Source organism: Corvus brachyrhynchos, unplaced genomic scaffold (assembly GCF_000691975.1).
Source record: "Corvus brachyrhynchos isolate BGI_N302 unplaced genomic scaffold, ASM69197v1 scaffold17, whole genome shotgun sequence".
NCBI lineage: Eukaryota > Metazoa > Chordata > Aves > Passeriformes > Corvidae > Corvus > Corvus brachyrhynchos.
The window spans coordinates 3,758,407-3,785,304 of NW_008240046.1; the positions used below are offsets into that span (position 1 = coordinate 3,758,407).

Here is a 26,898-nt window from a genome sequence, read left to right on the forward strand (position 1 = left end):
CAGGAATGGATTTGATGAGATACTTCTACACCAGAACATTTTAAAACTCTGAGCTTCAAGCCTAGGCATGGGATGTGAATATCATGTCCTGCAGTACACCGAGAGGCCACATTTGAAAGCTGGTGTCTAGATTTAATGCCAAGTGATTCAAACAGATCAGTCCAACTCAGTACTCCAGCACATGACCACCAAAGACCTGTCAAAACTGTAACAACCATTTATTTCCTCCATTGTACCATAGACAATATCCCTCAAAAAAGTCTTTGGACACAATATCTAAGTTGGCTCTAAAGCACCATTTTAAGACATACCTTTATGGCATCTATGAAAGTAAACATGCTTTACTACTTCCTAGGATTTAGCCCTGGGGTTAGGCAAAACCCCACAAAGTCAGGTTCTGAATGCAGGGTCTCACCATGCAGTTCCTCATGTCCAATGGCAAAACCACCAGAGAATTCCCTGTCCTGCCACAGCTGTCAGCTCTCACTGCAGTTTACCACTTGCATCAACCAACACAAGTATGTGCGGAGCTGGATGCCCGAAGTGGTCAGGGGTTTTAAAGGAGTCTTTTAAGGAACAGAAAGAACAGTACAGAAGTGAGAGCTTATTAAGCTGGCTTTGATGCCAAGAAAAGCCCTGGGAGATCATGTTCTTTTGCTACAGCAGAAGGAAGAGTGAATACAAAAGTTAACCTACGACAACTTCACCTCAGTAGCCTGAGGGATGAACAGAAAGTGCACAAGGACCAGCAGCAGACTTTTGGAGGTGGGGTGCTAGCCCACAGCTCTCCAAGGAGGTCACATCAGCTCACTTCCCATGATCTGCACTGTGGAACCGCTGCAGTGTGGTGGCTGATGGAAGGAGCGAGGTCATAAATTCTAGGAGCTCCCTTTTTGCACTTCTACAGAAGACAACCTTCAGTAAGAGATGATGCAATAAAATCCAATAGGATACAATTCAGAGAAAAAAAACAATGTGAATAATATTGAATTCAAAAATATAAATAATCTGAACTGGAGATGTTAGCTGCAGTTCGAAGCAATTGAAGCTATAGTGCAAAGTGACATTTTAGGTTGAGCTCAAGTAGCTTGTTAATTTGAAGGTATCTGGTATTAAAAGCCTGGGATGGAAGGGAAGAGGAATAGCAGCTAACCATAGAACTCCATAATAAATGAAATTGGAGACCTTGAACACAGCTCAAACCACAGCACACTGCAGTAGATCTGGTCAAGTCACACAGCAAGCCAGTTTTTAAAGTTCTAGAAAGCACCTTTGCAGTTTAAACATAAATCAATATACTTACTATTTGGGTACACACACAGAAGGGCTGGCATCGATTAGAATATGTCAGCATTCTTTATAAATACTATTTCAAAATTTATAGGCTTAGCAGCCTTCAAAAGTAATAAAGCAACAAATAAATTAGAGCGATTGCATACATACATGAGCTGCTTGGCCGATAGTGAGCCCCTGGGTACCGCCTGCCCATAGTGCCAGTCAGCACATTACCACACGCTGTCAGCTGCTTCCAAAGTACAGATCGAAATTCTTAACTGAGGGAGAAGAAAAAAAAGTGAAGATTTAGTACAACAGCTGTATCTTTTTCATTAAAATGCTAATGACCCCTACAAATTCCACGATAACTACATCTATAAATTATTCATAGTCATGTTGTCAGAGGAGATGAACTGTTGTGCTATACATGCAGCACAAATTTATTATTGGTGGTTGGCCTCCATTAATAAGCTCACATAAATTTTGAGGCACAAAGAAATCTCAGGTCATACAGTGGCTTCTTTTGGCCCATGACAGAGATAGAACAACAAACACTGCAAGAAAGAGCTTGCTATTGGCTTTTAATAGAGATAGCCAGTAGGTGAGATTTAAAAACTATGTTTGTCCTAAATTTTGTGAAGCAATCATTAAGCAATCATTTATGAATATTTTACTATAGAAGCAAAACTTATCCGTGCTACATAACACTGATTGCTTTGTTCTGTTCTATCCAGCAGTGTCTTTACAGGAATGCAGGCTATTAACCCATGTACCAATTTTCTTGCACTATCAAATCCCCAAGCAAACAAAAAATTGCATGGCATATCTTACAGTCAGTTTGGAATAACAAATCCAAAGTCTTAACTGAAATGCTATTGAACCTGTCAAATAACTAGTACAAAATGTTTTAGTCTAAAAGCAAGTCCCATTGGTTTTTTTCTTTGGTGTAGAATTTTTTACTAAAATATGACTTTCAGTTGCTTTTCATCTTTACCTTTTTCTTAGTTTACCTGAATAGCCTTCATATTCCCAGACATGTACCAATACATATTGAATGTTAACCACACCATTTGTTAAGATACATTCCCTCTTATTTCATTTTCTCCCTTGCTGGAAACACCAGGAAAAGCAACAAATTCTGAGGAGTGTTTTTCCTTATTCATTAAGGATTTTTACTGTCTCAGGCTGCAGCTACAAGCACAAGCTGGTTCTATCCAGGAAATAAAGAGAAATATCAGGACACAGACAAAATAGCACTGCACTGAAACTGGCAGATAGCCCCAAATCTTCAGACATGTCAGTTCCCTCACTGAACACAACGCTAGCTTATTCCTGAGTTAGACAAGCCTTTTATATATACTGGCATCCATGCAATTCTCTGGTGAGCTGGTCTGGGAGCCAACACAGCTGAAAACTCCAGACATATTTTCAGTCAGACTAGGCTGCTGAACTGGCTCATGGTGGTTGCACAAGTATTGGTAGCTAGTGAGAGCAAGTGGAAAGAATGGGACCATGGCAGCCTGAGCTTAAAATGACTTTAAATGTAATTGCATACCATTGCTACATAGCCCTTGTAGGTTACTTCTGAAACAGCCACCTATAAGGCTGCATACCTGACAGTCCAAAAAACAGGTAAAGATCTCCATTGTTTTCCAAATCAGTGCTGACAAAGCATGTCCTGTTCAACTCCCCTCGATGGGGAAAGTTCAGTGAATCAGTGAGACAGTACTCTCTTGCCACTAAAAGAATTCTGGCTGTTAAGATGAAAAGTGAGTGGTATGCAGTAAAATTAACATTCAGCCAAAAACCCCTGCATTTCTTTTGCAGGACAATATGGGACAACTCCTTGCCATGGGTCAAACAGACCTTTTCAAGCTTTTTTGGTGGCCTACTAGTTCAATACAATGTAAAGTTGCGCAAGGGAAAAACCTACAGGTGGCTGCTTCCCCTTTCCTGTTCCGTAGGAATAAAACTAAAAATACATATTTATTTATTGAAAAAAATTAAGTCGCTCCTCACCCCAAATGGACCAAGTTTGTAATTCATAACAAAATACAAGAGAACAGTCTTTAGCTGTGCAAGGATTAGAAAATAAAATTACTGAGGGGAAAACAAAAACTGTAACCAGATGACAGTATTTACAATTCTTTTCCAGAGCTTGTGAAAAGAGTTTGATCATATGTATGTATGGAGCTGCAAGATTATTCATTTTTCATAAATGCATTGTTGTCTTTCTAAAAGGTATACACTTTCCCAAAGCAATAACACTCACTAAATTTTATCAAATATCTACAGTTAAGACAGACTATTCCTTCTCTACCTAGCACCACAGTATTAAAGGGGGCCTTCTGCACCATACCATAATAAAAATCCTAGCAAATAAAAATTAAGAATCCCAAACCTTACAGTCATGCTCTCAAACAGCTGAACTATAGTACAGCATGGTTCTCCTGAAGTAGTGCACCCAGGCTGGGAACAAACCACTCCTGGGAGAGGTCAGGACACAAAGGTATGGCCATTTTAAAATATCACATTTTAAAACTCCATAAATCTCAGTGGAAAAGACAACATAAAGATAGATTCTCATTATAGCAAAGGTTTCATCAGTTACTGCATAAAATGTGACCTTCAAAGATTTACAAGGTGGATTAAAGCCAACTATGAAAAGTCAATTAAGAAGCAAGTGTCACACAGCAAGTGAAGTTAAACTGCTCCACAAAATAAAAGTGATATTGGGTTGTATGTACCAGAGAGGACATACTCAGATCAAGACAAATGAAGATGCTGCTTGGGTTTGGTTTTGGGGGTTTTCTCTATTGTTTTTTGGTTTCTGTTTGGTTTTGTTTTGTTTTTCCTTAAGAACCATCTTTGAATTGTGACCAGAGTAGCCAAAACGACCTCCCCTTTCTTTAAGCACATCCACTCGCAAATTTTAGTCTCGGGGGGATTTCTGCTCTTCAGCAAGCTCAGGGAAATCTCACAGAACTGTGACCGACCTTGTTGGTACCCAAATGCCATAGCTAAAGCATCTGAAAATTAGCCCTTATTTTCCACATACATCCATGAGACCGATAAACAAAATGGAAGGGGTTCTCAAACATTGCTTTTGAAAAATCCACATATCATGCATGTACAGGTTTGGGTTTGGTTTTGATTTTAATTGTAGGTACAACTTAGATATCCACAACTCCACATAAATCTGAGTTAAATCTGAATGTACCTAGTAAGTCAGATCAGGTCTTCGTAATAGTTTTTAACCTGCTGGCTCACATTTGTTTTGTAACAAATGTGTTTCTTAACAGCTTTCTGTGGCTTGTTGTTTATTATGGTACTGCAAATTTGCTTTAAAAATGTTTTATAGTGATTTTTCCATCTTTATAGTTATAATTTAAAACTACATATACACAAATGGACAGATAGCCTTATGGCTTCTCTTCAAGAAATAACTTGATATAGCTCTGCCTGAAGATTTTTTTTGTGGCCCTTCCCAATAATCTTCCCTGATTCTCTTCAGGTGGCCATCCGTGTTGGAACCCTGAGCTTGCGAAGAAGAAGGAAGAAGAAGAAGAACTAACCTACACCCCAAATCCTCCATTTCGTTACATACTATATCCCAGAAACTTAAATTTTCTACATCTCTACATATTCCACCCAGTGATATAACTTTAATTACACAGCAACAATCTCAGTGCTATCACATAATTTGGGAAGTTTTTCCCAAGGCCTCAGGTCAAATGCAGTGCGCTTTTGAGGATCACTGACTGTCAGCACTGAAAGACTGAAATTCTCTGAACCCCGGGTTCCAACACATCCCCACACTGCAGCAGTTACAGAGAACCATGGAAACAAAACCTGAGCACTAGCACTGCATACCTGCTACCCAGGGAGCACCTGAAAGCTCTTCACCTCAGGCCAAGTCCCTTTTAGGAGCTGTGGTGACAGAGCTACCAGCCACTCATCATCACACACAATGAGGACATACATCACCTTGGAAAGAGGCCGCCATGACTTTCAACTGAGACTGTCATCTTCCTAAGCCATTTTCTTTACAGAGCTTTTCTTGCAACTTGTCCACATTTCTTGGGTTTTATGACAGCCACATAAAACTTAATTTTACTTGTATTCATCTTTTGATACTATGAAAAAAACCCCAAAAGACAAACTAAATTCTGGTATTCTTTGTGATTTTTTTTTTTTCAGTGAGTCAAACCAGGAGTTCTGTCCATACAGCAGGCACACAGAATCCAGTTTGCTTGAGCTAATTCCCTTTTGTTTCAGAACAAACAATGCATAGTCCAACCTCCATACTATTAATGGCCATTAAAGCTATTTTGTGCTTCACCCAAATTTATTTTTTCATGCTTGCTGCTGCTTATGAGGTCAGCTGGCTCCTTGACCTTCCCTGGTTCTCTACAAGCAACATTTGCTATAAATACATGTGTGTTCAAACAAAAACACAGGTACCTTCATATTGGCTGCTATAAGCTCATACAACAGATTGCACCAGCAGACCTACCCTCACATGCCCAAGAAAAAGGATATGAAAAAAGGAGATGACTGCAAATTAGCTACAGGAGTCATCCAAGTGTGACTGACTACATCACTCAACACTCACAAGGAACAGCTACAGTGTGGGGAAAGAAAAGGTTATTGCACGATGTTTCTCAAGGGACAGCTACTCAAGAAATCACACTCCAGCACACTCTGTGTGATATTCTGGCAAATAAACCAATTCTACCTTTAAAGTCTTGCTTTGAATACTAGAAAATAGGTCTGCTAAGGAATGGGTAAGAGGAATGCTGTGCATTGTTTGAAAAGCACACACAGGCCACAGATCCTATACAAAATAGATCCAGTACAGCCAAGGGTTCAGACACTGAAAGAGGCTAATCTAGGAGGAAAAAAAATTAAAACTCAGTCTGTAAGACTGGTGGATAGCTCATTTTAAGAAATCACAATCGAATATACACACAAATTTTGTGTACATATTTGCATATATAACACAAATTTATTGCTTTTCACTTTGCCTGCTGTCATAGGTTAGCAAGCATAGTCCCGGAAGGGACGTCCTTGCCAAGGGGTGCTTACAGTTTCCTCTGGGAACTGATAGAACCTATCAGCTGGCCAGTTTGAATATGGACAATTCTCTAAGCCACTTAAAGTTGTGATCACCTCTGTGATCCACATTTAAGAATAGGCAAACTCCCCCTCCAAGCTCTCTCTCGTTTCCGGCGCTGGGACAGGTGGCTGCAGGGTCCGAGCAGGGCCCAGTGGGCCCAGCCCAGGCCCTGCTTGGGGCTGCAAAAATGTATTTTACACTACTGAGAAGCAGTAAGTTTTCAAAGTTGTAAATCTGCTCTCCAGACTGTATGTTAAACTAAATAAAATCAGTTTTTAATTTTTTTTTATACTTTAGCTTTATGTTTTGTCTATCATCCAGCAAGTAATGAGTCCTTATGAAATTAGAAAAGCAATCCTCCTCTGGCTTGGGTAAATAGAAAGATTGGCTTGTCCTTAAATGATTGATTACTTCTAAATTACTGTGAAAGCTCTTTTTAAATAGGTCAATGTAAGTGACAAAGTAAGCAAAGCTACTCCTTTTCCCCTCTCTGTTGGAGGTATCTTTAACATTTTCAGCATACACTCATGGTGTGGAACTTAGGATAACACACCTCTAACACACTGCCTAAATGATACGCTGTTGTTGTGAATGCAATAGAAATAATACATGTAGTGAAATTTGATGAGTTTCCCAGTTTTTCATTTAGATACAGTATCTGAGGGGTTGTACCTTCTGTGAAGCTCAGAAGCTGAAGTGTTTCCTGCTTTAAAAAGTGAGGTTTTGTTGCTGTTGGGTTATTTGATTCAGATTTTTTGTTTGTTTTGGTTTGGCTTTAAAGAAGAAATTGGATGACAATTATAGCATCTCTGATTCAGAGACAAGGGAGAAAAATACAATATTTTAACAGTTACTTTGTGGTTTTTTGGGTTTTTTTTACCTGCTTTTTGAAAATTTCTGCAGCTAAAATGGGAGAGATGAACCAATTTTGACAGGGAATTCTGTAAATGTTCATGATGAGACTGAGTTTTGTTTTAGTGCATTGTGAACTACTAAACTTGGACAGTACAGTTTAATGATAAACATTCAAGCTGCTCAGCTAAAAAGTCTGCTAAGAATACTCCTGAAGGTGGTATAATTTTTTTTTCTTCTTTTAGGTCTGTTAATAAACTTCTTTATATTCTTTCAAGTTTGGTGCCTGCTTTGCATTTCTCCTAATTCTTATCTCACAGCAGATAAACAGTAATGAGTATTTTGGACCAAACCACTACACTAAATTGGTGTTTCCGCCCGGTTACAAACCCAACCCGCGACACCTGCATTCAAAGTAGTGACTGGCAGCATCACCTGTTAGACAACAGTAGGAAAACACAATTCAAACAAGCAAGCAAAGTGCGAGCCAGGCCATTAGGAATTTGTGCTGCTGATTTCTGGAGGTACCTACAGAGACAGCACTTTCATTTTCTGTACTTGGAACAGCTACTGGACATGGATCTCTCAAGTCAAACTGCCTCTTGGAGAAAGTACAATGTTGTCTACTAGCCACATCTCTTGTATCATTGCATGTGTGACCTTTTTGGAGGTAATCAACAATTCCTAACCATTACTTTCATCTAGTAACTACCAACATTTTTAAAAAATACATATTTTCATTTCAGGAAGGTTTTTTCCCAAGATTTCTGTTACCTAAGAGACCTTATCTGTCCTCCCAGTTTTGTCTGGCAGCACGCACATCAAGGAGGTTATGCTCTGCCCTCCACCTGCCTTTGCTGAGAGGCACAGAGCCACCCTGCTTTCCAAACTACTCACTCCCTGTCATCTCCACTTGCTGGCGCAGGATTAAAGTTTTCCGGGAACCGGAAAGACAAGCACAATCCCACAGACAAGAGGATGTCCTGCCCGCACTCCCGCCCTGCCACATTTTCTATGGTTTTACCACACATGGACCTAACACCAGACATGCTCAGATATCTGGAAAGTCCTGTCCTGCCCAGAAAGTCTGGCAACTCCATCATTTCTCCTTCCAACAAATTCTCACTACTCAAATTCTTGTTGCATGCAGACATTCTTGCTTGCATTTCTCTGTCTTCCATACTTCTTGGCTGCCTTTGTGCTTCTAATTTCTCCCTTAACAAGTTTTGATTTGGATGCTTTCCCTCTTCTCCATATTTGATGGGCTTTTCTTTTTCTTGGTCATCGTTCCAGGTACTGTGTCACCCACCTGCCTCGTTTAGGTTCCCATACACTCTGTGGGGATGAATGTTATTATTTCCCACTCTGTTCTGGAGGATATCATCACTGTTAATCACTTGAACAAAATTCCTACTGTTTAAGGCTTTATCACACAGACCATAACTCATCAAAATCATGTTTTTCTGAAATTTAGCATTTCAGTACTTCTCCAGCTGGATCACATAGAGCAAGCTGAATTCAAGGCATCCACAGTCCCCTGACCATAGCCCCTGCACAGATGATACATACTTTTTTACATTTATTCTACATTAAGTTATCTCAATGCAGATTTTGTTCACCAAACAGCAACAGAAAACATCAGGACATTCTGTGTATAACTACACAAGTCCATATATGTTTTAACACAAGGAAAAGCACTGTCTATAGCACTTGCAAGTTTGTTACAAATACAGTTAACCTCATTCACTCAGTGCAGCTATCTGAACTGGTATCAGTTAACGATCCAATTTTACTTGCTCATTGGTAAGGATTTGTGAAGTTAGAAGTAATTTTGCACATTAAAAAAGAACTGTGGTGCTCTGAGCATCTGGGGCTGCAGCAGGTTGGGCTGTGTGCCAGGAGGACGCCTGGCAAGCTAAGGAGCTGTGGGAGGGCAAAGGCATTACACGATCAAAGCAATCATCACTGGGTAACACAGATCTCCCTGTAAAGCCTGAACCAAGAGGGCAATATTTCAGATATATATTCTGAGCCTCATTTACAATAAGATTCATGAGAAATATTTTTCAAAGCTGACTGTCTGGTAAAAACAGCATTTCTAAATGAGAAGGTACTTATTTCTTCTGAAGTTAGAGATGACAGAGTGCTTTTGTTTTCTGTGGGAAGCTCTCCAAGCACAGCTAGGTTTTCTGTTGTAGCATTTCACCACTACTCTCCACTTTCTTCTTCCTTGTATCTTGTAGGAATCAATGCAGCATTGTTGCTGCCCTTCCAAGAATGGATGCAAAAATTGGAAGCTGAGACAAAGCAGAACCAGATACTCCATAAAAAGGTTAAAATTTCTGTGTTTGCTAGCTCTCAATTAACTAGTGTGAAGAGCTCCAACTTCTCTCACCAAACTGATGTATCTGCTAAACCCCAAAGTTTGTCAACTGTCCAGACAGAAAAACAAAAACCAAACCCACCACTTTCTAGATCCTGCTGGTATCCTTCATTAAATACTGAAAAGGAAGATAATGACTTTGTATTATTACTCGAGACAAAAACTCCCAGTTTATCCATTTTGTCCATTTGCATCTAAACAATCTAATCCAAACTCACTGTGCTCTACCCTTTCAAGAAAGCAGTGAGCACAGCAGAACCCATCTACTGCTTGAAGACCAGGATTTCAAGCCAAAGCTGTTTCTAACTCTCATGCATACTAGAAAGCCCTCAAAAGACACATTGAGCTAACAAAACTAAGCCAACTTCCAGGGTGTGAGGACAGAGGAAGAGAATTATAAAGCAATACAAACAGCCTGCACTGTTATTTCTTTAAACAGTTCCTTCTAGAACAGTTGTTCCATGACCTTCTGAGACCTTCCGTGGCGTTCCTTATCCCTGTCCCAACCAATGTCTGTTTTTTCTATCTCAAAAGTAAAATATCCAGACTTCTTGCATGTCTGATTTTGGAAGATGAGAAATCCTGTTGGCTTGTCAGGTACTGGGAAAATACATCCCCAGCCTGGTAAAGTCATGTGAGAAGGAAGGGAAAGCCATGGCAACAGATGCTGCTGGGGAGCATGACACCAGATCATTTCTCCACATACGCAGCCTTAGCTGGAGTCACAAAGCTCTGCTGCTGTCGGCCTCCCTCCCACTCCAAGACCCACAGAGAACCATTTGGATACATCACAGGAGACTGCACTTCTGTGCTGCACAGAACACTGATATCCAGCACAGGTGTCTGCATTAACAGGTACCATTACTGACAGCACAGAGGAATAGCACTACTGTGAAACACCTCTGTTGAGTACAGCTTTTTCCCACATGAGGTGGCAGAGCAAGTTGCAGTACAGCTAATCAGCAAAAATGGATAAACCAAGAACTCTTTCTGAAGTACTAGAAGAACTGGACCACCCCCATTCATGAACATCATAATAAACAATGTAAATACTGCATAGAAATACAGGTACCTCCAGTGTCTGTGCCGAAACTTCAATGTTTAAGATGTGGGATATGAAAGGTTCAGAAAGGGTGCCCCCAACCCAGAGGATCCCCAGACATGGAGCAGGTTACTTACTGTTCCCAGCTTGTTGGTGGAAGGCTTGTACAAGAGCACCAAGTTCTGGAGTCCTGGAAACCAGCACCCCCTCAGGTCGCTGCACAAATTAGGCAAGCTGCAAAACAAAACCAAATCCTATATTTTAATTTATGAAGAGTAAAGAGGGATTAATGAAAACTACTGAGCTTGCAAAGGTGCAGGATACCAGAAGAAACCTGCACAGCCACCCCCTGTGCTGGTGGGAGCCACAAGGCAGTGGGAGCCTGGGAATCAGATGAGCACTGACAAGTGACTGAGTAAGCCAAGCAGCCACTTTCAGTTTACATCCTTAAAACCATCTGCAGTCAACAACATGCACACAGGAGAACTAAAAGCAGAACAGAGGATCCACGTACCACAGTGCAGGGATCTTCCCAAACCAGGCAGGTGTCATGATCTGCTGCCAGCCTAGGGCAGCTTGGGTACCTAAGAGACACACTGCAAGGCACACTTTAAATTCTCTCTCCCTCCACGCTGCAACACAGACCTGCAGTTTTCCCCATGCACAAACACTGAATATCAAGAAGAAAATTAATCCAGATGATAGACATGAGCCCCAAGTTACAAAAAAGCAGCAAAATGTACTCAGTAAACAGTATGTTCATAAAAAATCATGCTTTCAATTATGCTTGTTTAGTAGACATCAAGTATATAATTTATTTTTGCAAAGTCTGTGGACTGCTTCACAGTCATTTCACCTCTGGCAAGTGGTTACATTAATGCCGTGGCATTTGGTACTGAAAAACATATATGTATTTTTCAGTACCAAATGCCACAAATATACCAAAATATATATAAAACCTCACACAGTGAGGTTATCCTCCCATCAAAAGATGCTCCAGCAGCAGCAACATATCTGTCAGTCAAACTACATTGTAGGGTTCAGGGCGGTATTCAACTTTCTATTTGTTCCCCCATGTGGAGAAAATAAATATGCAAGACCAAAGATACAAATCTCATCTGCTATTGCTAATTTGGTTTTTTTCTTTATTAAAGCAAAAGCCAGGTTAAATCAAGCCAAATTATATTGCATTTTAAAGAGAGATTTTTTTTTTTCTTTGTTCTAACAGAAATCCTATAGTTCTAACAGAATTATAAATCCTAGATAGTGCTGAGACAAAGCAGATTATTTAAGAGAGCTAAATACATCCTTGCTAAAAAAGGTATTTGACCTTTGGAACTTGAAAACAGACCTTTTTATAAGCTAGATAAAAAGTAATTTTAAAATGTAAAGCTTTTTTTAAAAATCCAGAAAATATACTCACTTTATTTTCAATAATAAAGTTGCACTTTAAAAAAAAAAGTTCTTCAGGAAGAAAACAGACCAATTCTCATTAAACTAATATTCTAACTCAATTTAGCACATTTGAGATGATCAGATTTCAGTATTCAAGAGACAGGAAAAAAAAGAGGGAGAGAAAGAAAACACGTGTTGTTAACACCTTCCTACCAGGAAAGCCAAGAAACCAGCAAGTTCCAGCTGAGATACATGGGTTTATATAAACAAAACTTCCTGGGTCAGGTGCTGAGACCCCAAACTTCTTCACAGGCTGAGCATACATGCCAGCTTTTCCAAATAATTTTAAGGGATTTCTTCCCAACGTAATCAAAACGATGCATCTGTGTGGCCTGGCACTGCCATTTTTATAATGAACCCTTTGAATCCTATATATGAAACTTAATTTGTTCTAAACCAAGCCTAGGATAACTGCAACTGAAACAGCAGTCAATTCAATAAGCTCAAAGATAATAAAAATAATCTCAAACTCAAAATCTATTTACACCTGAAAGAAGACAGTTTTTCCATGCAAACTAAGATAAGGTCAGCTGCCAGTTCTGAGATCAGAAGAAAGCCTGAAATACAAAATAAGGGTCTCAAAGGTATGAATAACCAGCCTATTCAACAAAACAGAAGATAGAAAAATGCAAAACAAAGTTTCAACAACTGACATCTGACCTCTGACCAAAAAGGACCTTTAACACTCATGGCATAAATTCCTGAAACTGTGCTGCCACACACCCAACATTTTCTATTTCCCAGCTGAGAATCCACCACCCTGAGTGTTTTTCCCTTCCTCTGCATGCTGCTGAAAATGTCCACTTCTCCACCCACATTTTTACCACATTGCCTGCCTTGAAAATTGGCAGACTTGAAAATGAAGAGAGGAATCTTTTTTCACCCTGTTTATAAACCTTCATATTTCAAGAAAGGCTCAGACAGCCAACAGTAGAGCCAGATGAGCCTCCCAGACCTGTGCAAGCAGGAATAACTCATTTAGGACCTTATTAAAAGCAGAAAATTGAAAGGCAGATAACACACAGGCTCTTATACCCTTAGTAGAGAAGGAATTAGCAAATGTTTAACACCCACAGATGACAAAATAGTAACATACCGTTACCATTAATGAAATAAACAACTGGCTGAGGTAATAATAGGTGTGAGTTTAAAAAATTGTCCTTATTTTCTTCTTTTGCAAAAATGGGGTACATATCAGTTCTATACTTTAGTAACTCTTTGTCCTGAAGCACACACACTATATAAATGGTAGGTTGCTCAGCAACAGCTTAGTACTTTTCTTTTTGTCTTTAGATAGTAAAATAACCTGCACCAGCAAGATTTTCAGATGTTTCTGCTGACTTAGAACGAGGAATTCTGATTTAAATCTACCTACATCTAAAAACTGACACAAAAAAATAAAAATATTCACCCTCTTCTCCCCTGCCCAAAGGGCAACTGCTTGTCAGATGGGCTAAAGAACAGAGCAGCCAGACTGGACTTGGGGGTGGCATATCTCTCCATGGAGAGCAACAGATAATCTTCCACTTCTTCACCTTGAAAGTTTGTTCTATAAGAAAATAAATCCATCTTTTTGAATCAGGGAACACAAATTTTAAGAATTCTGTCACTCTGGAGCACTCCTCTGTGTCCATTACAATAATGGCTATATATTGCTGTTGGACTGCAAACCTGTCTGCTGGGCAGGTTGAAAGGGTGTAAAAGCAGTAACATAAAAGTCAGTAGGAATCCAGTTGCTCTGCAAAAAATAACTACAGACTTCACAATTGCTGCACTTTTAGAATGGAAGCACAGTTATGAACTCCTGTGTGAGACTGAGGATATTACACATGTACACTATTCATCACACAGAGCTGAGTGAACTGGTATCAGTACAAAACCAGTGGCAGTTTTCATACTGCAGCTTCCTCTGGGCACACACGGACATGCAAACATGCCACATTCAGATTATCAGAGTGGGAGCTCTGCCTTAAATTGTCTTTAAATAGGAATCCCAGGATCCTTTATACCCCCCCCCCATTAAAATTTGCCTCTTTCTCCAGTTTCTTAATAGAAGAAAGAAGTCATCCAGCATAATATCAAAAATTAATAAGTACAGCATGGTCATCTATTTTAGGGATATATTTTTCTCTTTCCTTCTAGAAAGTACATTAACAGAGTCTAACTTCAGTCCATCAGACAGCCTCCCAGTAAGTCTCATGCAACCACCCCAAGAACCCAGGCTGCTGGGGTTTGTTTCCAAAAGGAGAAGGAAAGCTTCATTTTTTATGAGGCTTCTAGGGGTCTTAGTCTGGAAATAGTTTAAAACCAAACTAACTAACAAACAAACCCCAGCAAAACAGCCTGACAACCACGGAGAACTCACATAACATGATGATGGCCAAAAAACTCATTAAAGATGGGGTGGAGCAGAAGGCTGCTGTCACGCCCCAAGAATTCCCTGACACTTTCAGCATCTACCTTTCTCTGCATCTCACCTTCTTTGGCAGTAGTTTCTGCCGAATTCACAGAAAGAAGCATCGAACACATTAACTCACTGCCCCAGAGGACCAAAAGGAAAATTGCATCACTTAGATGGTTTTACCTTCCTAAATTTTTGAAGGTCAGGAAGAAGCATTTCTTTCACAATTAGTGGATAAAACACTGAAATGCACATGGCACTGTTTTATTTATGAACCCTGACGAGTCCAACAAAACTGAAGAGACTTCGTGTTCCACTATCGGCAGGAGGGGTCCCTCTCTTCCCCTTCCAGGTTAAAAAGCATATTCTGGATACCTTCCTGGAAAGGGCAGGTGGAGGCCTCAGGTCCTCCTGGGACATGGGCATGTGTCTTTTGCCCCCTGTTCCCCACGATGAAGACTGACCAGGGGGTCACTGCAGAAGAGACTGTGATGAGGGAAAGTCTCTATATTTATGAAGGACACTAAGGTCTCCTCCCTTCATTTTAGTGATTCTTTTAATTAAAAATATCCAAAGCAGATATTGAAAGGTGGCTTTTTTTCTTTCTTTTAATGTTTTGATCAGAAACAGGCACATGGGGACAGGACTAAAACATTTATGCCACTCTGGCCCCAACCTATATTTTCATTTTAGCAAGTCCTCCTCACCATTGCCCTCAAAACACTTATGCAGACCTTCACATTGCTATTGACTGCTCACAAACACCAGGGTATTACTTTGGTCCTCTGGCTGCATGACTCATTGCTTTTCTCAAGTCTTACTGTTCGCTGAACTGTGCTCCACAGACACCAAATCAAAAGAAAGCAAAGCACTGGGTGACACTGAAGCAGAATTCATCTTCAGCCTCAGAGTGGTTGACATCTTCCAGTGCACAGCACTGGCTTCAGCTCACATGGTCCTGTCATACTGTGCACTCCAAAAAGCCCACTTTGAACTGTGTTCTGCCGCTATAGTTACACATAAATCATACTACCTTACCATTAAAACCCTTCATGGAAATACCCTATGCTTACAGCCCCAGAGAACTGGTATTTTCACTGGTGACTAATTCAGCTTCCTAAGGGTGAACCAGGCAGCCAGGGCAAGGAGCTGCTCCAGAGAGACATGTGCTGCTCTGGTGTGAGGTCTCAGCACACATACATCCAGTATGCAAAAGCCATTGGAATAGGGACAGCTTAGAGACATCCAGAACACAGCTCCCACACTTCAGGGCCCTGCCTGAAGCAGGTTTGCAACGTGCTGAGCATCCTCCCAGCAGCACAGTGAAGCCTTGTATCCCCCTTTCAGTCCCTGAGTCCACTCCTCTCCAGCTTTCAGTATCACTGCTATCATGACTCGCAACAAGAACCAGACAATTCCTGCTAGTACAAAACTGTCTGAGCAAACACCTGGGCTGAGGCTGACAGTCTCTAGGATATTATGGCAAAAGCACAGCATGATCAACACAGGGGTATGTTATCATTCAATAGCAACTCTTCAAGCAAGTACCACTGCAGCATGTTTTCCCCCCAGCGGATGGCAATCATGCCCATATTTTCTGTTTGCTCACGTGTCCTGACCCAAATTTTAGAGCTCACAAAAGCCCAACACACAATTTGATGATAGCACTTCAGCAGCAAAACAAGTGTGCTTTGAAAACACTTAAGCAGTTGAGTTTAAAAGAATTTTAAAAACCTTAAAAGTGGAAATAAAAACTTGAATCAATATTTGAAAACAAAGCAGCCTGGAATTTCTCTCAAAAAAACTTACTCTTAGCACAACGGGGTGCAACACGGCCAGCTGAACAATTTTCCAAATATATTTTAGGAATAAAACTTACTTTCACACAGGCATCGTATCTTAAGGAAGCAATTGAAAGCTAATATATGACAGAGACCAACCATGAGGGTTAGAAGCAACTAAAGATGCTCTTCCACAAGTTGCCTGGAGAGCAAAACATCTCCAAATGATATGACTTCTTAGCAGACACACCATACTTGAGACCAGGTTTTATCTGTCACTTAGAGACCTGTGGGTGATGAGTATTCAGGTCACACACACACACACCTCTTCTGCAGCAACCCACAGCACAACTATTCATGTGATAAACACCCACGTCACAGCAGAAACCAGAGGCAATGAATAATGCAGGAGATCCAGTCACTCTACCACATATCATACCCATGGGATATAGAGGCAGCATTTCAGCTTAAGTCATCCTTCCCCCTCCAGGGCGCAAGCATGCTCTTTAGCAATTCCCTCTTCACCTCAGGTTCTGCATATACATTAACAAGTCAAACCCAGCAAACCAGGACAAGTAGTTACAGAAGAAATAGGGACACTAACAGAAATGCAATACACCCTCTCACAAGATCACATTAAAATATTTCATCATCTGCTCAGCTCAAGAGCTCCACAAACCAGCAACGGTTTCCCCAGAAAGGTAGTCCTTTGTTGACACTTCCCAAGAGATGCACTTTCTCACCATTGAGACAGTAATTTCTCAAAGCATTAGCTAAACTAGGATAAATTAAAATGGAGCCACACTCAGCCTTCACTTGTAACTCTGCCTGAATGAAGCCAGGTTATTAAATGTGCACTGCAAAGCTGAAAGAAAATCTGAATTTGCAAGTCACCTCCTTTTCAAAAAGGCATTATGACCTATGCTTTAGGCACAAATTCTCCCAGTAACTCACTTAAGTTATTCATTCCTATTCTGAAGACTATTATCACTGTATCATTCTCCACAACCCCCCTTAATATTCTCCAGTACTTTCCACAGCTTATGCTGCACACACCAAAGTGCTCCATCTTAGAGCATCCTTGAGACCCACCATATCAGGGCAAGTCACAGAGATAACAGATATCATGACACAAAGCACTTGGCAATGCCAGCTTGACTTCTCTGGCACACTCTGCCTTTCAGCATCCTGCTTAATCAACCACTCTGCCAGCACGCCTGCCCTTCACACAGCTTTTGTTGGGCACCCACTCATGCTGAAGATTTAATGTGCCATTAGAAGGGTGTCTTTGTCTCACATCTGAGTTGCTGTATGCTGTTTCTTTCACATTATTTTCATATACCCAAGGAAACCTGTATAGGAAAGCTTATCTAGCAAGAGACCACATTGCATTCATTAATGCCCAGGCAGACTTTCAGACTACATGCCTAAAATAACTGCACCAAAAAAAAAAAAAAAAAAAAAAAAAAAAAAAACCAAGACAGAATAAATGCTCACATCTTATACAGGTTTTAGTCATAATTAATTTTAATGATGCTGTTACAAGACTTCATAATTTCAGCTTCAAAGCCAGCTAAAAGTCAGTAAAGAATTTCTAACTTCAACACGTACTAATAGAAATCATACTGATTCTGCACACCAGGGCAACATATTCAAACCTTTTTTGCCTATATGTGATTAGTTGTAAAAAGAGATCATCTCATCTACCTTACAAGCCTCTGTCAAGTCTGGTTTGCGGTGGGACAAAGTTAAAAAAAAAAAATACAGCACATTTTTGCCCTACAGTAGAAGATCTTATGCAAGCCTATGAAAGGTTTGGAATAGACCATTACGTACCTGCTTAGTAGAATTAAGGCAGAACCACTATTAGAAGCAGCTGTCAAATCTGTGCTATCTCCATCACCTGAAATATAACAACTGTTGGGGTTTTGGGGACTTTTGGGTTCTCCTTTTGTTTGGTTTGTTTTTTTAACAAAACAGGGTCAGCTAGTACTTGGAATTATTTCTTGCTCAGAAGAACTGGTGGTTAACAGAAAAAATCCTTAGCTAGCTTATTGCTTTATTAATCATCATTGCTGGTGAGCTGACTCACTATCTAGGGTCGATCTCTTAAGGAAGCAAAAAATTTTTTTTTTTTTTTTTTTTTTTTTTTACTTAACACTACAGTTCTAGTGCTATGCAGTATTTTCTCAATTCACTACCTCAGATAGGGAGAACTATTAATGGTGCAATCACCTGATGAAAAGAATGAGATTAATTTTCCAATCATCTTCGAAAAACACACATTCTTCCTACTGTCTTAAATTCTGCTATGAGGCTAAAATCTCTTACCTAATACATTTACTGTTTTGACTGTCCTTTTTTTTTTAACCAACTTGAGGCCTCTGATAGAAGAGATCCTACAGTTTCTCCTGAGAAAATGATAATTAACTATTCTAGAAACACCAGAAAAAAAAACTTTTTCCAGGGAAGAGAAATTAGGAAGATAGAAGATACAAACTCGTCAGCTATAGAAAGGTCAAGAGAACCACTACCTAAAGAAAAAAACCTCAAAGAATGGCTGTCACATGACAAGAAATTTGGTACTTACATACCAGACAAGTAAGTCCTGTATCTTACATTTGCTTCCTGCATGGACCAATGACTTCCCGTTGTTCTCAGGATGACTCAGACTGCAGAACAGCATTAACTACACCTTTACCCAAAATTTCACAAAGCTTTCCTTTACCATCCTATTGGCTTCAAGAGTTTATTCCCCTAAGTTTAGCCATATTCTACCCTGCAACATGCAAGCATAATCTTAATTAATTTGAAAAATCTTTTCCAACAATTGCAGACAAGTTATCAGATCCAAACAACCACATGCCCCAAGACCATGATCAGCAACTCTACTTAAAAAAAAACATTTTTCAGTAACAATTTCTGCTCATGTATGATTACACATCCAAGAACTACAATGCATGCTCACAAGTCTGATGTGGAAATTACTCATAAAATAAAAAAATAAAAATCGAATATTGATTAGGAAGCTTTTCCAAAAGACAACCACTTTAAAAGTGGTTTATTTAACAGAAGAGCAACAGTAAGACCACAGAACAATTATTAGCTAAATTGCTTTGCCCAAAATATGTTCATTTATGTTCTTTCCAAGGTCTCCACTCCTAAGGTTTTAAGACCTAGATTTTTATTAGCAAGTGTTGTCTTTGTGTTATTTTTTAAAATAAGCTCATACACATGAGAAGCAGCTATGTCTGTATATTAAATCAAAAAGGCTTTAAATTAATTTCCTCTTGAATCAAAAGGAAATTTTCCTACAGGACATCACACACTTAATTAAGCAGCCAAATGGTTATATTTACACATCATGTCAATACTAAAAAGTCAAACAACAGAAACTAAGGTTTCACTGCAATATTGCAGAGTCCTCAGTAAAATCGCCTGCACATTGCTAAACCACTTTCGTTAAAAGACAGGAATGACAACTCAGAACAGACCTGATCTAAGCAGCTGTTACCAGATGCTCCAAATGGAAGCAATAAAATTCCCTAATAATTCCTAACTAATGATATTGCCTTGCTCTAGCTCACTTAGATCCCTATAATTTCTGGCTATGAATTAAAACCTCCCGTCATCCCTTTGTTTTATCTAAGGCCTCAATTCCAGAGAATTACGTTGAATTTTTTCCAATTCATGCAGAACCATCCATGTCAGTAAGAAACCAAGGGGCATCACATATAACCACAGTGAGAGGAATCTCACCTCTCAGCACTGTGCACCCAAATTGATTTTAAAACAATAAGAAGCAGGGATTTTTCCCCCCAAAGACTGCCCTGGTTGTGCACTGCAGTGCTTTGTCCTCCTAGCACCCCGATTTCAAGAATGCCAGCTATGTTTAGCATTTTGCTTGGAGGTACTGCAGGAATCTAGGGTCAGCAGTAGCCACAGGTGGTCAAATTTACTCAAAACAGTTAAGTTAATCAGTACAGCAAAAAAATGTAACCTCTTGAAGGGACACAGCAGGACTGGATAGCTTCCAAAACGTGTACTGATAAAGACTAGAAGCTGGCTTTGACGGGAGAATTCTGGGGCTGTCTACGTATTGATCCGCTCTGGTTAAACTGTGACAAAATATGTAAAGTATGAAATCAAAAAGAAGGTGCTCTACAACAGGAAGCAAAGCATATGATAGAACAAATTGAACTGAAATGCTGATAAAGGTCTTGAGGAAGCCTCCAGTAAATCAAAAGAAATTTAGCCACTGATTTCACTGAACCTAGATTGAGGTCTGTACCACAACTGAAAAATAAAATTCAAAACTCTTTGTAGTGTAAAAGTACTTTTCCTCACAGGTCACCTCCAAAAGGTCTTGGAACTTGTTAGTGTTCAAGTGCAGAATTACAGCTCTAGGAAACAAAATTACTGACCAGTCACACCATGTTTTAACACAGACAGCTGAAACGGGACCATCTGAAAGTCAAAAACATTAAAATTCTCCATCAGACCCTTCAAAACCTAAATGGTGCCAGAAATGGCTAGAAAGCAGTATGCAAAGTAAACCTCTACAATTTCTGCTGAAGTCACAAATGGCAAGAACAATAACTCCCATTGTTTCCAGCTTACCCACCTAGGAAGCTGGTTATTCTCAGAGCTAGTGAGGGAGAACTAGCAGCTTCAAGACTTCCTGTCAGAGATAAGAGTGTGTATGTGTATATACATATGTATAAGTATGCATGTGAATGGACACAGGCACACATTTTAGACGCCTGCAAGACCAGCTAACTCTATTTAAAATTAACTTATTCCCATAGTTAAAAGCAACAGTGAAATTTAGTATCATAATTAAGCTCAGTATAAACTTGAAATATGTAAAAACAAGAGCTGGAACTGTCTTTAGTCTCATGTAGGCAGAACTTAAACAGAGTCCTGGAGTAAACAAGTTAAAATCCACGTATGAACAGGCAGTGCTCACAAGGAATCATTTAATGTACAATCAGCTGCAGAAAGTAAGAGTCAGAGTTGCTGTTCCCCAGCCAGCAGAGTGATGGTAACTGTAGTTTTACATCTACGCTGATTTGAGCTGACTGTCTCTTCCAGCAGCCCTTGGCCTTTAGACTGGTTCCACCACCTCTTCACAGACACATGGTCACAAAGATGCATCTTCTTTGAGGGATTAGTTTTCAGCTGGGTCCTCCAATGAATCTGCTTGCACAGGGGGCCAGAAGAATGCCAGGGATGAGGAGATGGTGTGCTGTAATAGCTTGAAGAAGATGGACTGACACCCTTTAACAGTTGCTGCTAACAGTTTTTAAAATGTTAATTTTGGAGCAGTCAAAAATGATGTGAAACCATGCCCATAATCTTTCACCATGCCTTTGAATTTCATTGAAAGATGTCACATCTGGCACATGTGACAGGCCAGGAGCACTGCCAGCACTAATGGTTTGGATGACACATGTAGCCAGTGTTCTCAAATCTTCTCTGCCCCCTCTGTTTTTTCAGTATTGTTTAAATACAGAAGAGTGAAAAAAATAAAAAAAGAAATTTAATTGGGATCATATCGGAAGCTTACAGAAATCCACACATCCTGATCTAATTTCAGCACAGCCAGATAGATCATCCTCATTCTCTGCAGGAGGATGAGTAGCTGATACAGGGACAGACCTGCTCCTTGCAACCTCGGAAGGAAAGGGAAGGGTAATCCCAGCACCAGTCACGCAAAAGCCCCCTTGAAGGATCTAGGAGCTTCTGGCATTTGCTGCCCACAGTAGCAAGCATTTTAAATGAAATACCTTTTGTCAGAAACATCAGCCAGGCTGGGCAATACCCAGAAGTCCTGCAAGCTTTGGCAGATGCAGGAGACAGAGTACAACAAGCAGCCACCAGGTTTCACTTGGAGAAACATCATGCAAGTCCCCATACACCGGATGCCATACACAGATATGTTTTCTGCTCAGAGAAACATTAATCTGACAGAGGCAACAGTGCTCCTGCAAACTGAACAGTTTATGCAACAGTTGCGACAGTATTAGAGTAGAAACAAAGACAACTGAGGGGAAAACCTTGTTCATAGCAGTAATTAGCAGACAAAAACTGTTCCAAATTAAATCAGTGGGGCTAGGATTCTGCACCCTGTATTCATAATTAAGACTACGGGGCTTTTTGCATTTCTTTTCAGTTACATATCCGTTCGGCCAGATATTTATAAAATCTTTCGAGAGATCAATGTACAAATAAATAATTTTAAAAAATCATTTTCCATATAATATGCCAAGATAGATGTGTGTTTTAAAACCCGGTTTGAGAGGATGCCTTAAAATTCTCAGCATGTTCATGCCAGTTGCCACCTGCCATCTGATCTCCTGGCATATTTATTACCAATTATCTTTCCAATTCATCCTGTTTCTGTCTGTACTTTTAACAAGCAGCTTGTGAACTATCTTAAAGATAGTCTGCTAAAAGAAATAAAAAATCAAACCTATTTCTACTTACAAAAAAAAAATATTCCATAATTCCTATAGCACAGGCTATACAGCTGCTGTATGTTTAAACCTTAACAAAGTGGATTTTTTAAAAAACAGTTATTGCTATTCAGCAAGTATTCCTATAACACAGGTTTTGCTGCCCATCTTTTTGCAAGATCACCGTACCAAAGCCGCAGAGAATACTTTTAAAAGCTCACCACACTCAATGAAATACTACTCCAGAAGATAAAGTCCTAATTAGGGATACCAGTATGCAAAACTCACACTGTGGGTGTGAGCAGACCATTAGATTACTACACCCTTCTTTGTTGGTCATCTTACAGGCACATGAAGAATTATGCTTAAATTTAACACAGTTCTGATATGGCTGGTACAGTCAGCAAAAACACAGCCTCCAAACCTAAGAGAATGAAGTAGCTAGGTTATGGCAGACCAGGGCATCTGACTACAGTGCTGTAGTACTGACCCAATTCTATGAATCCTGACAACCAGGAAAGAAAGAGACTGAGCTTTGTATAAGCTAAGTAAAGATTTCTATTGTGATGGCTTAAATAAAACAGAGCCCAAGAGAGGAAATAAATGTTACCCAAGTCATCTGGCATGTTTGCTCTGTCTCAGGTGCAAGGACAGCAACCCTCCCAGACCCGAGACAGCATTTCCTTGCCAGGGTCATGTCCACTTCCCCCCTTGGTAAAGAACACTTTCAAATAATTTGAATTCTGCCATTGGCCTTGTTTCAGCATATGTTGTGATGTCTTATTTGTAATTACTTATGCTTCTCAAAAATGGAGAGGCTATCAGGTAATAAAATATTACCCCAAGCCATCTCTTCTCTTCAGTAATTTTGAGACAGATCAATGCTGACATTAAAACAAACACAAAGATTTCTGAAGGGATAACTTTTAAACGACAATCCTCTTTTCCCTCAAATTAGAATATTTTGTTCCAAAGCCAGGTCTCTATGGGGGGAATGACATTGGCTGGACACCAGGTGCACACCAAAGCTATTATATCACTGATCTCCTCAACTGGACAGGGGATAGAAAGCTCCTGGATTAAGATATGGACAGGGAGAGAAACTTCACCAATTAACCACCATGGGCAAAACAATCTCCACTCGGGGAAATTAATTTAATTTATCGCCAATCAAATCAGAGTAGGGTACTAAGAAATCAAATCAAATCATCAAACACCTTCTCCCAATCCTTCCCTTCTTCCTGGGCTTAACTTTACTCTCATTTTCTCTATCTCCTCCCCACAGCGGCACCAGGGGACTGGGAATGTGGGCTGCAGTCAGTTTACCACATTGTCTCTGCTGCTCCTTTCTCAGAAGAGGTCTCCTCACACCCTTCCCCTGCTCCAGCACAGGGTCTCACCCACAGGAGACAGCACCCCACAAATTTCTCCAACCTGAGTCCTTCCCAGGAGCTGCTCTTCTTCATGAACTGCATGGGTCCCTATCCACAGGGCACAGTCCTTTGGGCACAGGCTGCTCCAGCATGGGTCCTTCACAAGGTCACAAGTGCTATCAGCAGACCTGCTCCAGAATGGGCTTCTTTCTCCATGGGTCTACAGGTCCTGCCAGGAGCCTGCTCCAACATGGGCTTCCCATGAGGTCACAGCCTCCTTCAGGTGCCTACATGCTCCAGCATGGGGTCTTCCATGGGCTGCAGGTGGATCTCTGCTCCGTTGTGGACCTCCATGGGCTGCAAGGGCACAGCCGCCTCACCAAGGGCTGCAGAGGAATCTCTGTTCCAGCACCCAGAACACCTCCTCCCCTTCCTTCTGCACTGACCTTGGTGTCTGCAGAGCTGTTACAGGTATTCTCACTCCTATCTTCTACTTGCTACTGGTGTTGCAGAGAGTTTTTACACTCTTATATCTGCTATCCCAGAGGTATTACCACCATCACTGGTGGACTCAGCCTTGGCCTGTGGTGGGTCCCTCTTGGAGCTGACTGGCATTGGCTTTGTCAGACACAGTGGAAGCTCCTGGCAGCTTCCACAGAAGCCACCCCTGTAGCCCTCCACTACCAAAATCTTGCCATGCAAACCCAATAGAGGCACACAGAGGCCCAAGGTGCTGCCAGGCCTCCCCAGCAGCCGAGGCTGTGGCCAGTAACCACATTTGCCTTCTCCTGCCCTTTCTGAACTCCAATGCCATCCAACAAGTGAGAAGCCAAACTGTACTTACACTGCAAATATTCTAGCCAACTCTTTTAAAACTTTATTCTTAAACAAAGGGCATCTGCCTGTAAATACAAATACACAGCATAGCAGTCTGCCCTTTCCAAATATATGCTGCATTTTCTCCAGCTGAGAGGAGAGGGTTGATTTTAAATAGTGACTAAAAATTGTTTACCATTTTTCAGTCTAAAAGCACAACTATTGTTTTGCAATTAACATCAATTTTCTGATGCACAAAACACGACCAACTTAGTCAAAGGCTGTCTTTGCCTGACAAAGACACAAAGTAACAGATGTTAAAAACACTGTACTGCCTTTGCATGTTTAGAACAAATGCACTTCCTTAAAAAAATAACTGTTTAAAACTCTTTTCTTCCAATTTGTCTATAAGCTTATTCTAAATGTTACTGAGTGAAGTAACATCTAGAAACTGTATCTAAAGAAATCTCTCACACAAACACATACATCGTTTCACTGCAGACACTCCCCATGACACAGAGTAGCTTATTCACTAGCACATAGATACAGTAGGGCCCTGTCCACAGTAAAGGTGGTAATCAAGCTCTATATAAAAAGAAAAAAGTGATGGTGATTACTGGAGGAAATGAAACATAAGAACAGTGATTAAAGTTGGGAAAAGACAGATACTTTAGAGGTTTTAAACAAGTGATTTTATTTCACCTGATAGTGCTGAAAGATCAGATTCTTCTTTTGCACTTAAAACCTGCTTCTCAACCCTCTATCTCTTGTTCAGAGATGTGCTTTTAGCAAAGATTATGTTGCCTTTATTTGCACAATAAGGGAGAACATCAGAAATTACAATAAACCTCAGACTTCCTTAGGCTGAATCACCCACACTCAACTACAGTAAAAGGTAAACACTTGCAATCATACAGCTGTATTCATTAAGATCCAACTTATGTAATATGAGCATCTGTATTTATTTTTTTACCTATCAGCTGAACCAGTGTCATTTACAAGATTTCTTTAAATATTAAGCTAGTGAAAAATCACAGCGGAGGCTAAACACAGAGTAACAGCACAGAGATCTAGGATTTTGTTATACTAGTTACTGTGAGAGGGGCCTTATACAAATTGGTTAAGCTCATAGTAGGGTCATTTACAAGCCTACTAAAAATCACAACCACCACATGTAGTACCTGTGATTTCTTGACAGGTATCTTAGAACAACCTAGAGGAGAGAACCTGTAACACCCTCTACAAGTGTATTAGTAACTTGTTTTGATGCTTCGAGACCCTCCACTGAAGTATAACCTGTGCACAAAACACAGAGCTGGAGGAGTTCGCTCCATGATTTCCAAACCAGAGGACTATAGCAAGATCCAAAAAAGGGACAAACCAGTAAAGGAGACATGAAAAGACACAAAGAAAAACGAAGTGACCCATTACTCACAAATAAAACTATCTCAACAGTCATTGGAGACTCAAGACTAACCATTCTCATGCCACAGCCCCTGTAAGATAAGACAGATCTTCAGGAACTCAGCCTAACCTGCCCACACTAGGCAGTCAAATTGAGTGAAGAACCTACTTTCGCCTACTGCTGCAATTTAGCATCTTCTAATATTCTTAACTCCTAATTTCCAATATAGTAGAGGCTTGCTCAAAGTCTGCAAAACATATCCAGAGTCAGTGACAAAAGATAATATGCAAGTACACACTATTACTAGTAAACCTAAGGTACCCTGTTATTTTGTGCTCTTATGGTTTCCTTCATTTCTGGCAAAGGTACAACCCTTTACAACAAAACAAACAAAAAGCAGCTATATATAGATTGCTTGTTTTAAGTGATAAACAAAGCAGCAATTTAAGCTAGCTAATGACAAGACAAATCTATTGTAAAACTTCAACATTCCAAGGGATAAGAATAAACAAGTAATAAATACCCCCACTTGAGTGAA

The 26,898-nt window shown here is 40.2% G+C and overlaps 1 protein-coding gene across 13 annotated transcripts in view; it reads right to left on the reverse strand.

Moving 5' to 3' along the window:
- The window catches only part of APBB2 (amyloid beta precursor protein binding family B member 2), a 171,661-nt gene that overhangs the window by 107,081 nt on the left and 37,682 nt on the right, over window positions 1–26,898 (reverse strand). For 6 of the 13 annotated variants that reach the window (XM_017744427.1, XM_017744428.1, XM_017744431.1 and 3 more), the window contains 2 exons: window positions 10,809–10,905; window positions 1,444–1,553 (listed from right to left, as the gene is read on the reverse strand). In XM_017744427.1, the coding sequence (XP_017599916.1) occupies window positions 1,444–1,489 (46 nt within the window). In that variant the 5' untranslated portion in view covers window positions 1,490–1,553; window positions 10,809–10,905. Of the gene's footprint in view, window positions 1–1,443; window positions 1,554–10,808; window positions 10,906–26,898 lie in introns of those variants that run through there. The other 7 variants (XM_008641396.2, XM_008641395.2, XM_008641393.2 and 4 more) reach the window with 2 other exon arrangements.